General features: G+C 37.2%; 2 protein-coding genes across 6 annotated transcripts in view; both read left to right on the top strand.

Annotated features, from left to right (window-relative positions):
* The window catches only part of KPNA4 (karyopherin subunit alpha 4), a 72,852-nt gene extending 64,305 nt beyond the window's left edge, over positions 1-8,547 (top strand). The window contains exon 19 of the mRNA XM_025206518.1: positions 8,448-8,547. The gene's annotated coding sequence lies outside the window, so the exon portion shown is untranslated. The remainder of the gene's footprint in view (positions 1-8,447) is intronic.
* TRIM59 (tripartite motif containing 59) overlaps positions 1-10,901 on the top strand; it is a 26,748-nt gene extending 15,847 nt beyond the window's left edge. For all 5 annotated transcript variants that reach the window (XM_025206523.1, XM_025206522.1, XM_025206520.1 and 2 more), the window contains exon 2: positions 8,448-10,901. In XM_025206523.1, coding sequence (XP_025062308.1) covers positions 8,451-9,629 — 1,179 coding nt within the window. In that variant the 5' untranslated portion in view covers positions 8,448-8,450 and the 3' untranslated portion in view covers positions 9,630-10,901. The remainder of the gene's footprint in view (positions 1-8,447) is intronic.
* The last annotated feature ends 720 nt before the right edge of the window (positions 10,902-11,621 follow it).

The following is an 11,621-nucleotide window of genomic DNA, read 5'->3' as shown; positions in this document are numbered from 1 at the left end:
TCCCTACACATAACCCTTGTCCAGGCCCCACCCCCGCCAGCCGGGAAGAGCCTGTCACCACCCCTGGCCCCAGCCTGCAGCAGGCAGCCTGCTCTCGTTGTGAGCACAGATCCGGAGGACACACGCCTCTCCTAGGGGTTCATGCAACAGTTGGGAACTGCCCCTCCCTCCACAGATGAGCTGCTTATAGCTCTGTCCTGTGTGCCCTGCCTCACCCCAGCTGTGCAGCACCTGCTCCAGCCCCACTCCACCCCATACCCCTTCCCCCCCACAGATTTACCAGTGGGACACTGCTCTCCAAGCTGCCAGGCATGCGGCATTTGTCGGCGACATTATCGGCTACATCAGCCAAAAAAAACAATTGCCAATAATGTCAGTTTTCTTTTTACTGGTGCAAAATTATATGGACCAATGTATTGGTACACCTTTAATTTGCATAGGAGCACTCAGTGTCATCTGTAGTGTTTCTGGATAATGGTGTTCACAATTTTTCTTCTTTGTCATGTGCATTCAGAATGCCTAATGCAATATCTTCCAGCTCAGTATCTCCCGTAAAAATAAATAACAGCTTATTGTTGGAAGCCTTAAACAAGTGGAACCTTTTGAACTGCTCTTGTAGCAACTTGACATTATTGTAATCTCATTTCAGTTGTGAACTTTGTATTTTGTTATGATTGAAAGATGTTGTATTGATCCCAAACATTTGATGTACCCTAGAATTGGGGTGTGGAGAAGTGCCTGGGTCGCAAGCAGCAGCCTGTCTTTGGACCCAGCTGCTTTATTTTGGCATGCCACTCCCTGAGGGTTACCAACCCCTATGCTAGAGGGATACAAAGAGGGGAATTACTTGAACAGTTTGACAAGCAAGAAAGATAAGCCTGACAGTTGCCCCCACTTCCTTTGTCTGCAAAATGCAATGTGAATGTTTGGGAAGATGTTGCAGTGTTTTAAGGAAGGATGTCATGGTCAGTATAGGGAAGTTGGCTTTGGTGCTGGAAAGAAAATGATTTGAACATGACATGTTTAGGGTATATGGCGAGAAGTGCTTTTCACCTTGAGTGAACTGAACTGGGTTTGAAAACAAAATTTGCAGTTATAGCTAACACTCAAAGATGCTGGACCTCTCACTGAAAAGTATCATTGGTTATGTTGTTAGCAAAAAGGAGGAAATTTTCCACTAGTTTTAATGACACAAAATGGGTGGCACATCATTTGGGTATGGTACAGGGTAGAGCCTTGCCTACCTTCTGCCTGACTTAATACTTACACCACTAGCTTGCTTGCAGCTCAAGTCTGAGACTCAGCTGTTCTTGTTGAGAATCTGCTTTGTTCCTTCTGGTTATAGGCCACCTGCATTTGACTATATCACATCTCCTTGTTTTTTAACAGAAATTCAGGCTTTGTTTAGCTGGCCTTATCTACATCAGACTCACAAAAAAAAATAAAATATGGTTAGTAATTCAACTGAATGGCTGTTTAACATCACTGCTTATCTCAACTTTAGGGAAGTTGAATGTTATCCACACTGGCTAAGCCAAAATTAGATCAACCCTTGAAAAAACTCTTCCTAGTGTAGACTGAACTAGAAGTTCTTCTAGTGTAGTCCGTGTTGTATTCACAATTTCCGGGGTGGATTTGATTTAAATTAGGGATGCACCAATAGAGATTTTGGGAGCTGATAGCTGATTTTTTTTTTAACGAGGCATATCAGCCAGTACCGATCTGATTTCCGATACAGCGTGGAGAGCTGCATGCAGCTGGTAAGTTTGTTGTGGTAGGAAGGCAAAGTGAGGGAAGGGGCGTGGTGGGGGGGCAGATTAAGGCCCCTGTGGTGAAGGAGGAAGTGGGGCAGCCGGGACGGGGTGCAGGACAGCCATGGTGGGGGTGGCTCCTGCTGCGCGTGCACCCCGGGAGGGTATGGGGGGGGGGCACATGTGCCCCTGGATCTGCGTGGGCTGGGGCTGCGCTGGGCTGTGCTCTGGGCGTTGGCACTAGGAGAAGGCTATTTGGGGGCTGCAGCCCCCCTAAAATTAGCCATAGCCCCTCCATATCCCCCCCTCCCAGCACCTCTGCCACCTTCCCCTGGCACAGCCCCGGCCCCAGGCCCCCCCACCTCCCCAACGAGCTGTGGCTCTGTCCTGCAACCCTCCCTTGCCCCAGCTCCACTCCTCCTTCATGGCAGGGGCCTTCATCTGCCCTCCCATGCCCCTTCCTACCTCCTCCCCTTCCACCACACCAGACTTACCAGCTGCACGCAGCTCTCCATGCTTCTGGGCTGTGCTCCTTGCTGCCTACATGCTGCGCTGCGGCTGCATGCATGCACGGACATTTATTGGCCAAATTATTGGCTACATCAGGCCGATTTCTGATGAACTCAATTTTCTTTATATCAGTGCCAATCTGATATCGGACCGATGTATCAGTGCACCTCTAGTTTAAATCAAATTGATTTAAATCATGATTTAAATTGCTGGTCAGAAGCCTTGATTTAATCATTGTTTTCTACAAAAAGAGCATTCTTGTTGTTTGATATTCTTTATTCATTTAACTTTTGAAACTTTGCACTTTTAGAGAAAGGTAATGGCTTGACTCTGTATACAAGCTTGCAGAGAGACAAGAGAGTGGATGGGTAATCATCAGGAATCCTGGTTTTCTCTGAGGAAAAAAAATCCCTAATTTTTTAATTAAAAAAAGTAACCCAAGATCTACATTTTTCCATGATTAAAATGAAACACCACTATTTGTATATCTATATATTGGTGGTGTTTCATTTTAATCATGGAGAAATAGGGATTTTGGATTACTTTTTAAAATCTGAAAATTGGTGCTTTTTTTTTTTTTATCCGAGAAAACCAGTTATTTCTTATCTCCATATATTGTTGGTAAAAAGGATGTTATCTGTCTGGAGAGAGAGTCACATTTTGAGAACTGAAACTATGCATCGCGGAGATATTTAATAGGATCTTCTAGACCGGGGTGGGCAACTGCTTGTGTGGCTGGTGGGCAAAAATAATTACCCACCTCTATTCTAGACTGAGTACTGAGTTCCACTGGGTTTTCTTTAATTTTCAGTAATCTGTAGAAGAGTCTCAAGAACCCCATAAGATTTGGCCCCTAATATAGTGCATGGCCTGTTGTAACCTATTTATAAAACTTTTCTAAAAAGGTTACATGACTATATTGTCTCAAATAGTGTATAATTAGAAGTTATAATCCCTATTCCATGATGATATCTTTGAGTTTTAACATATCTTAAATTAAAATTATCTTTATATACGTGGGGGGGGTTTAAGAATCTTAATTACAAAAAATCCGATTAGATAAAAAAATATGATTTTTAATTTTTTTTTAAAAATTGTTTTTTATCCACCCTGACCATTTCTGTTATGAAGAATCTAGAAACCTTAAGTTTTAAACAGGAAACACACTGGGGGGGGGGAAAAACCTAATCCCCACTCCAAATGTAAGTAGCTTGTTTGTTTCCTGCTGTCTCCCTTCCAGGAAACCTCGTTCTCCTTTCTTCCCTTTTTTTAGGATGTGTTTTTAGCCTTCTCTCTGATTCTTCTCCTGATCCTAACCCTTTTTACTTCAACCCACATGAGTTTCTGTTGATACTACTTTTTCTGCACAACACCTTCTGAGTACTTCTGTAAGGAATGGAGTGAAACCGAACCGAGGTGGTGCCTGGTTTGTTTCCTTGGTGCTTGTCGAGGAAATACTCTGTGCAACAATATCACAGACAATGCCCTCGACTGCTGTAGCATGGGACCCCACTGTGCAGTAGATTAAAACTTGTAAAATACCTGAGCCAAATGCCAGCAAGCAACACAGAATTGTGCCTTGCAATGTATAGATGTACTTATGGCAAAGATGGAGAAATTTGCTATGGCTTTTTATTGGCATTTCCCTTCAGAGAGCTCTGACAGCAGTAAATTATACTTGGGGATTATATGCATAATCTTAACTGGCCAGTGTTGCTTAAGAGATTCTGTAGATAAAATATGTCGTTCACACTTTAGTGTTGCTCTTTAAGACAGTGTACTCTGAAAATGGGAGTTACTTTGAGTAGTAATTCCTTTTTTAGTTTTTGTAACTAATAAACAGCTGCCATCACAATTTTAAATTTCTCAGTTACCTGGGAAACAAACCAAGGTGTTTCTGTGGTAATGACATTTTGTGATTCTATCTGCCTGGTAGCTGTGCAGTTCTTGGGTTATGAAACACTCTTGAATTGTATGGAGGCCTGTGAATTGGTCATGTATTCTACTTTATTCAGAGCTTCAAGCTTTGAATGACTTAAAGGAAGACTAGCTTATTTCCTGAAGGTAAATTTTGTTTAGTTGCAGTGTGTATTCTTTTTCATAGTTTAAGATAATCATATAAGGGTACTGATGAAAATATTCTTATGAATTCATTCATATTATTTTTAAGCAATTAATTTAAAGCTGCAAAGTGATATACTTCCTCAACAAAAGAGAAGTCAATCTTAACTTTGACATGAGAGAGTAGGCCACAATTAATATTTTTTTTAAAAAACAATAGCTTTCCTTTGACAGTTAATGGTTGTTATATATATATAGCTGCAAGAATGTAGTTGAAATGATCATCTTCTTTTGAACATCTTTAATTTGTTTTTCTCTTTTAATTCAGGGTTATGCCTTTTGACCTGCTAAAATTCAATAATGTAGATATTAAGAATTGTTAACTTGGTGTCTAAATATAAGTAGAAGTAAAAAAAAATTCATTTCCTTGAAATACTTTTTCCCCCAAATACACATTAATCTGATTTTTTTATTTAATCATTTCATGTGTCTAATGTGAGAATGAACTGAGTTCTCAAGAAATAACAGACTAACACGAAGGGATTCCTCACCCAGTTTTGCTTAGGATCTTAATCCCAACCTGTGATGTTCCTGATGTTGTAACAAAACACATCACTCTGAATCAACAATACTCTATAAACCTGAGTGCCAGCAAACACAGCCCACTGTTGCTCTTTCTGAAAATCAACAAATTTCCAAAATAAGTTATTCAGTTCAGAGAAATGCCTCATTGTCTTTAATAAGAATAATTATTAAATAGTTTACACTAACATACAGTGGTGAATGCTCAGACACAAATTATTGCTTTTGTAAGTAGAGCAGTCTTCCCCCTCTGCTCCCAGCTCTTTAACCTCGATGAAGGAAAAATTTCTGTATACAAAGCTTCAACTAATGAATAAAATATAAGTGGTAGTATCTCGTCATGACTGATATCAGTTACCTGATTATGTATTTACAATAATCACTAATATAAAACTGAGAAGGATCATTTGATTTGCATAACTGATTTTCATCAGAAGTTAAATCAGCCATCAGGAAGATTTAATTTAAATAATCTGTCCAAATTTTTTTTCTACATTTGTCTTATTTAGTTTTTTTACTGATGTAGTTTTTTTTCTTGGTTGGTAAAAACAAAAATTGTATATAATATATATAATATATACCCCATCTATATTATAATGTAACATATGCATATTCTGATTCTTAATTTTTAATTTAGCAAATAATGATGCCTTTTTATTGGGTTATTTTTAGGTGATTTGTATCCAGTGCTGTTTGAATTAAAATATTTAAATAATATATGCAAAATAACATTTTTAATTTATTAGCTAAATAAAATTTTCATATTAGCTGGGTACATGTATCTTTTTTCTTACCAAAATATATTTTTCCTATAAGAATATGTTGTGAGTTGACTGAGTGATGCTTCTAATTAACATAAATACATTTTATACATCAATACCTATTTTAATTCATTGTTTTGAAGTTGAAGAAAAACAGTTTTTCTTGCTTTTCAAATCCTGATCATTTTCTCAACTTTGGATGAACAAGTCTTTGCACTTAACTAACTGAATACACTGAAATTAAGATAATGTTTTCCTCAGTATCTGAAGACTAGGCTAATACAGGCAAAACCTGGCTTGGGAATATATAGAACTTCCCTTTCAGGTGTTATACCACTGAAGAGCACAGCAATTAGACTTTCTTTAAAAATTTAGCAGCAAACATACTACTAATTTTTTATTTTAATCTGTTTATTTTAATGTTATTGAATCCATGTATAATTTATAAGCCTTAACATAGGGTGTCGTGACTTCAAATTTACTTTTGAATATTTTTCTTTTTAAAAAGGAATATATTTATTTTAAAATCCATTCATAAACCTTTTCTTTTTAAATATATTTTTATATACCCTGAGATAATCAGTCATGATGATACAAAAACAATGCAGCTGGATTTCTAGTCTTTCAGGGCTTTTATACACATGCAGGGAGGCTGCTCTGATGTGCTGTATGTAATTACAGTGCATTGTACCAGACTCGATTAATTTGAAATAGGATTAATCAAGTCTGCTGGAGCGTGGTAATTACCACATTCCGACAGACTCCAGGTTCACATATATCAGCGTCCCTGTGCTGAAAAATGGCAGGTCTGCTTCTTTGCGGGCCAGATCTGGCCCACAAGTTGTAGATTGCCAACCCCTAATATAGGGCAGTTGTTAACAACTTCTCTTGCCTCAAAGTTCCCCTCTACTATCATTTTTAATTTAGTGGCATCCCATTTCAAAATCTATTACAGTGCATTTTTGACTAAAGGCAAAATTATTTTTCTGCTGGCCATAACAAAAAAAATAACAGAACAATTCTTCTCCTGGCCACAATGGGTCACATGCTGTAGATTCCTATGTGAAATCTCTTCAATACAAACACATGTTTAAGTGTTTGCAAGTGTAACAGTGCTAATGCATAGCATCCATAAAAGAATCTCACAACTCCCTGGTTGAGAATCAGTGATAGAGGGTGTCCTGATTCAGATTGGAGTTTAGGATGGGTTGTTGAAAGGGTCAAGAAATGCATGCCACAAAAATATTGTATGGTAATATTAATTTTCTAAGTAAAACAATTGTATAAAGAAGCAGAGTAACTTGTTAGTCAGCAATAACACTGGATGTCCTATTCTTTGAGATTCAGCCAGTGTGATTTCACTAATGTTGGCTGAAATCTAAAAGTAAAATGTTTCAATAGTCTTTTTTTCTGATATTACTTGAGCTTTTTTAGTTCAGGGGTGTCAAACATATGGCCTGTGGGCCAGATTCAGCCTGTAGAGTCCTACAATCTGGCCAGTGGTGCTGCCAATAGTTTAGATGCTCCCCGTGTGCTCTGTGAAGAGCGTGCACTGGCTCCAGCTCTATGTGTAGCACCTGCCAGACCTGCGTGTGCTGGGCTAATCCAGGCTGCACACCACATGCTGTGTGCAGGGCTGCTCTGTGGGCCCAACCTGCCTGGGCTGGATGAGTTTGATACCCCTGCTTTAGTTGAATGTGTGGACATGCTTAATCAAATATTTTTTAAAAATCCAATCAAAACTTAAAAAGTTGGAGTCAAACAGTGATGTCTTTTGTTTTTTAACATGGGGAATTATGTTTCAGGAGATTCCTAAATAGGCATCAGTCTTTCCCATTTCAGCCAGGGTGTTTGTAGACAAAAAAAACCCCAATACAATGGTGCTTTACTTTAAATTTGGTGCGTTCCCGCATGAAGCCCCAGGCATGTCCAGAAGAGGCAGTGCATTACTTCAACCCAAATCACCCAACATCTGTAAAGATCAGGCACTTTAGTGGGGCTTTTTTAGCACTTTTATCTAATAGCTGATTGCTGCTGCATCTGGTAAAGCACATTTTTTTTAACATCTGCAAGCAACCTCAGTCACTAAATAAAGGAAGTGCAATCACTGATAAACAGACAGCTATTGCATGATGTGTTTTGCAGTAACTTGTAGATTTTTTTCAGTTATGTTTTATTAGCATCCACAAATTATACCCTATTTATAGGAATGTTCAGTTGCATACTGTGGACCATCTCTCTGTCTATTATTCACCATTATTTAACTTCCCTGTGTTAACTGTAATGATTGATTACATAAAAAAATAACATTAGGGAAGTACATGTATAATTGCTTTAATGTTCTGTCTTTTTTTAAAAGTTAATCCTACTTCCTAAATTTATACTGCTTGATTCGCTTCTCTTATCTTGGTTGAATGTTCTGATTCACAGGCAGTGCCAGTTCACAAGGGGGTTTTATGTCTCCTGTCCTTTCTTATATTAAATGTAATGTTTAGTAGAGGCAGCTATGAAGTTTGCTTCTTGTTTGCAGTGTAAAAGCTGGAAATGGAGAGAGTGATATGTAGTCACTTAAATGCAGCCCACAGTTTCTGTAGTATATTAGAAAACCTGTGTAAGCTACCGTGGTCCCATACACTTTGTACAAATTGCCTGGAAAGTGTTCTTTAGCTGTCAGCACTCTTTTTTTTCTTTTACAGCTAATTAACTAGTTTAAAAAAATCAGTTGATTGCATATATAGTTAAATTCTATAAATTGACTAAATTGTATTTTTTTCTGTTATAGGAAATGCATAATTTTGAGGAGGAATTAACATGTTCCATTTGCTATAGTATATTTGAAGACCCACGTGTGCTACCATGCTCCCACACATTTTGTAGAAATTGCCTAGAAAGTGTTCTTCAGCTGTCAAGTAACTTTTCCATATGGAGACCACTGAGGCTTCCACTGAAGTGTCCAAGTTGTAGAAGTATTGTTGAAATTCCTCCATCTGGTACTGAATCGTTACCTATCAACTTTGCATTGAAGGCTATCATTGAAAAGTATCAGCAAGAAGACCATCCAGATGTTGCTACATGTAGTGAACATTATAGACAGCCATTAAATGTTTATTGTCTTTTAGATAGAAAATTAGTGTGTGGCCATTGTCTTACGATAGGTAAACATCATGGTCATCCCATAGATGACCTTCAGAGTGCCTATATGAAAGAAATAGAGACTCCTGGGAAACTCCTTGAACAATTGACTGATAAACATTGGAGTGATGTGTGTTTGCTAATTGAAAAGTTAGAAGAACAAAAATCTCAGTGTGAAAATATAGTTCAAGATGATAAGAAAGCTGTAGTGCAATATTTTAAGAAACTTAACGAGACATTGGAACATAAAAAGCAAGCTTTGCTAGCCGCCATTGAAAAGATGAAAGGAATAAGAGAAGAACAGCTTGATTTAATGTCACTGAACACATCTATTAAAGAAGAGTCATCTCCACTTGTTTTTCTTGAGAAAATTGATAATGTGCGCCAACGTGTAAAAGCGTTGAAACAAAAGCAACTACCAGATACCAAGCCTTTTGAGATTTATCCACGAGTGGGACAGCTGTTGAAGGATGTATGGTGCAAAACTGAAATTGGTCAGATTAACAAGATCCTCACTCCAAAAATAAAACTTGCTTCAAAAGGAAAGGTATGCAAGAAAAACAATGAGAAGGAAAGAGGACAATCTAAGGAATTCCTGCAGTCTGTAAACCCTCTGGTAGTGATGCTAATATCTATAGTAGTAATAATTATGGTTTCGTTTAGCAAACCTTTATTGTCAGTTGTTGTAAGTGATGCTACTTCATTTGGTATTTCAGAAGTGTTGCAGTTTGTTTATCAGGATTTAGATCAAATCTTGCAGACAGTAGTGGAAATACTGTCCCATACATCTGATTTACTGACAGAATTTATAGGGAGAATTGTTTCTTTCTGAATTTCAAATCTTAGATTAATAATTGGAATAACTAGGAATATTCATTCTAAATGAAGTCTTTCACAAGATTTTTTTGTCCAGTTTATATCTAAAAGCTACTGAAAGGTTCATCCCTTTAAAAAAAATGACTCTAGGTTATTTAGTAAAAAAAATAAACGCAGTTTAATCAGATTTTTTTTTCAGAAAGGATATCTATTACCAACCCCCATTTAACAAGGGTATAAATTCATGTACTAAATAATTAATAATGGACTCTTTTTTAAATCTCAAATTTTGGACAAAGCTGAGAAGAGTAAATGGAAGTACCAGTCACTGACCCCAGCATATTGAAAATCTTGTATTATGTACTTCATTGATTTTTACATACAGGGTTGATTGGGCCTACTATTTGTTCATGGTCACGTATGAAATGACTAGGGTTTCATCTGGGTTATTAGTGAATCATGTTACTTTGCGTTTTTCTTTTATACATAAATACAGATACAAAGTCATGGGGACATCCTTTCAATTAGAGATAAATATGTTTCTCTAGAACTTTTTGGATGATACATTTTGAAGATACTTGGCAAGAGTATAGTCCTGAAAGGTGTTGAATGTGTGTGGCATTATATTGTTCTATTCAGCAAATATTTGCTGCCTTATGAGGTTGGGCCACTTCTTGCTAAATGTTGAGTGGACCCACAAAAGCCATTGGGAAACTCCCATTCAAATTAATGGGAACAATTTCAATTCTTGATTAGAACTCTGGAAAGAACAACATGAAATAAAAATACAGTGTAAATAGTTTCTTAAATTACAAGAATAATTGAGATCTAGTCTAATTCAGTCTGAAATAAGTGTTTATGTTCCTAGTATATAATCAGATTAATTTAAACCATGGCATATTCCATTAGTTAAGATGCTAGGAACTCCATACTCACACTGAAGTCAGTAGCAAAACTCCCTGTAGAAACAGGATTTTGCCCCCTTAGGTTTTTTGGTTTTTTTTTTAATAGGCAGAGTAATCCATTAACAGTGAAAAAATTTCCAGTTGCACCAGCCCATAGATTGTTGCTGTAAGGCTACCTAAACACATCTGAGTTCCAAGTGATAATTGATGCGTTGTAAAAATTTCTTAGTTTTTTTCATAATATGCTAACAGGTAGCCCTTAATGACAATTGTAACTGATTTTATTGTAAAACAATCACACATGATGTATTATGGCATTGTTTCTGAACTATTGCATATTTTAAAATAATGTAAACACAATTATTAAACTCTGAGAAACTACAGTTTTCCACATGACATTTTAAAAGCTCACTGTGAAAAGGCAGAAGGCTTCTCTTTCCTTCTCCCTCCTCTCCCCCGCATCCCCGCCAAACGAAAGCTTGCTTTTGCAAGATGCCAAGAGCCTTGAACTTGCATTGACTTCAGTGACAGTTTGAGGGCAGTCAGATCAAGCTCTGAATTTAAGATATTAACGAATTAAGTAATTTAAGACTTAAAATTTTGGGGCCAGTAATCATCATGACCAAGCAAGATTGGATTATTTTCAGTAATGAATGCATTAAAAACAAGACACTGTAATAGGATAATTTAAAGTGACAGCTCTTATATATGCCATATAACTAAGGGTCTGTATCCCAAATAATTAATTTTAGCACTCAGTATCAAAAAATCATACTGGCATAGGTCAGCCCAAAATGTAAGATTTAAAAAATAAATTTCCCAGTGTCAACTTTTTTTTTTTTAAAGAAATACTATTAGTAGGTCTTTATTCAGAGCTGATGATTCCCTGTTAGACTTTGTAACCCGAACAAAACAGCAGTCTGTTAGGAGAGAATTAATTATTTTCATTGACAAGGCTGAATCAAATGGAAGAAGTAAGTAGCCAGCATAAAAGGAGTCCAGACCAGTTATGTGTAGATCTGTGGTTCTAATAGGTTACATTTAAAGTAAGGATAGCACCAGGTAGATGCTTTGTGGGCAAGTCGGTATGCTTTTCTTTAGAC

Source organism: Alligator sinensis, unplaced genomic scaffold, assembly GCF_000455745.1.
Source record: "Alligator sinensis unplaced genomic scaffold, ASM45574v1 scaffold869_1, whole genome shotgun sequence".
In the NCBI taxonomy this organism is placed as follows: Eukaryota; Metazoa; Chordata; order Crocodylia; family Alligatoridae; genus Alligator; species Alligator sinensis.
The sequence above is the reverse complement of the archived record's forward strand: the minus strand, read 5'-3'. Positions and strand labels throughout refer to the sequence as shown.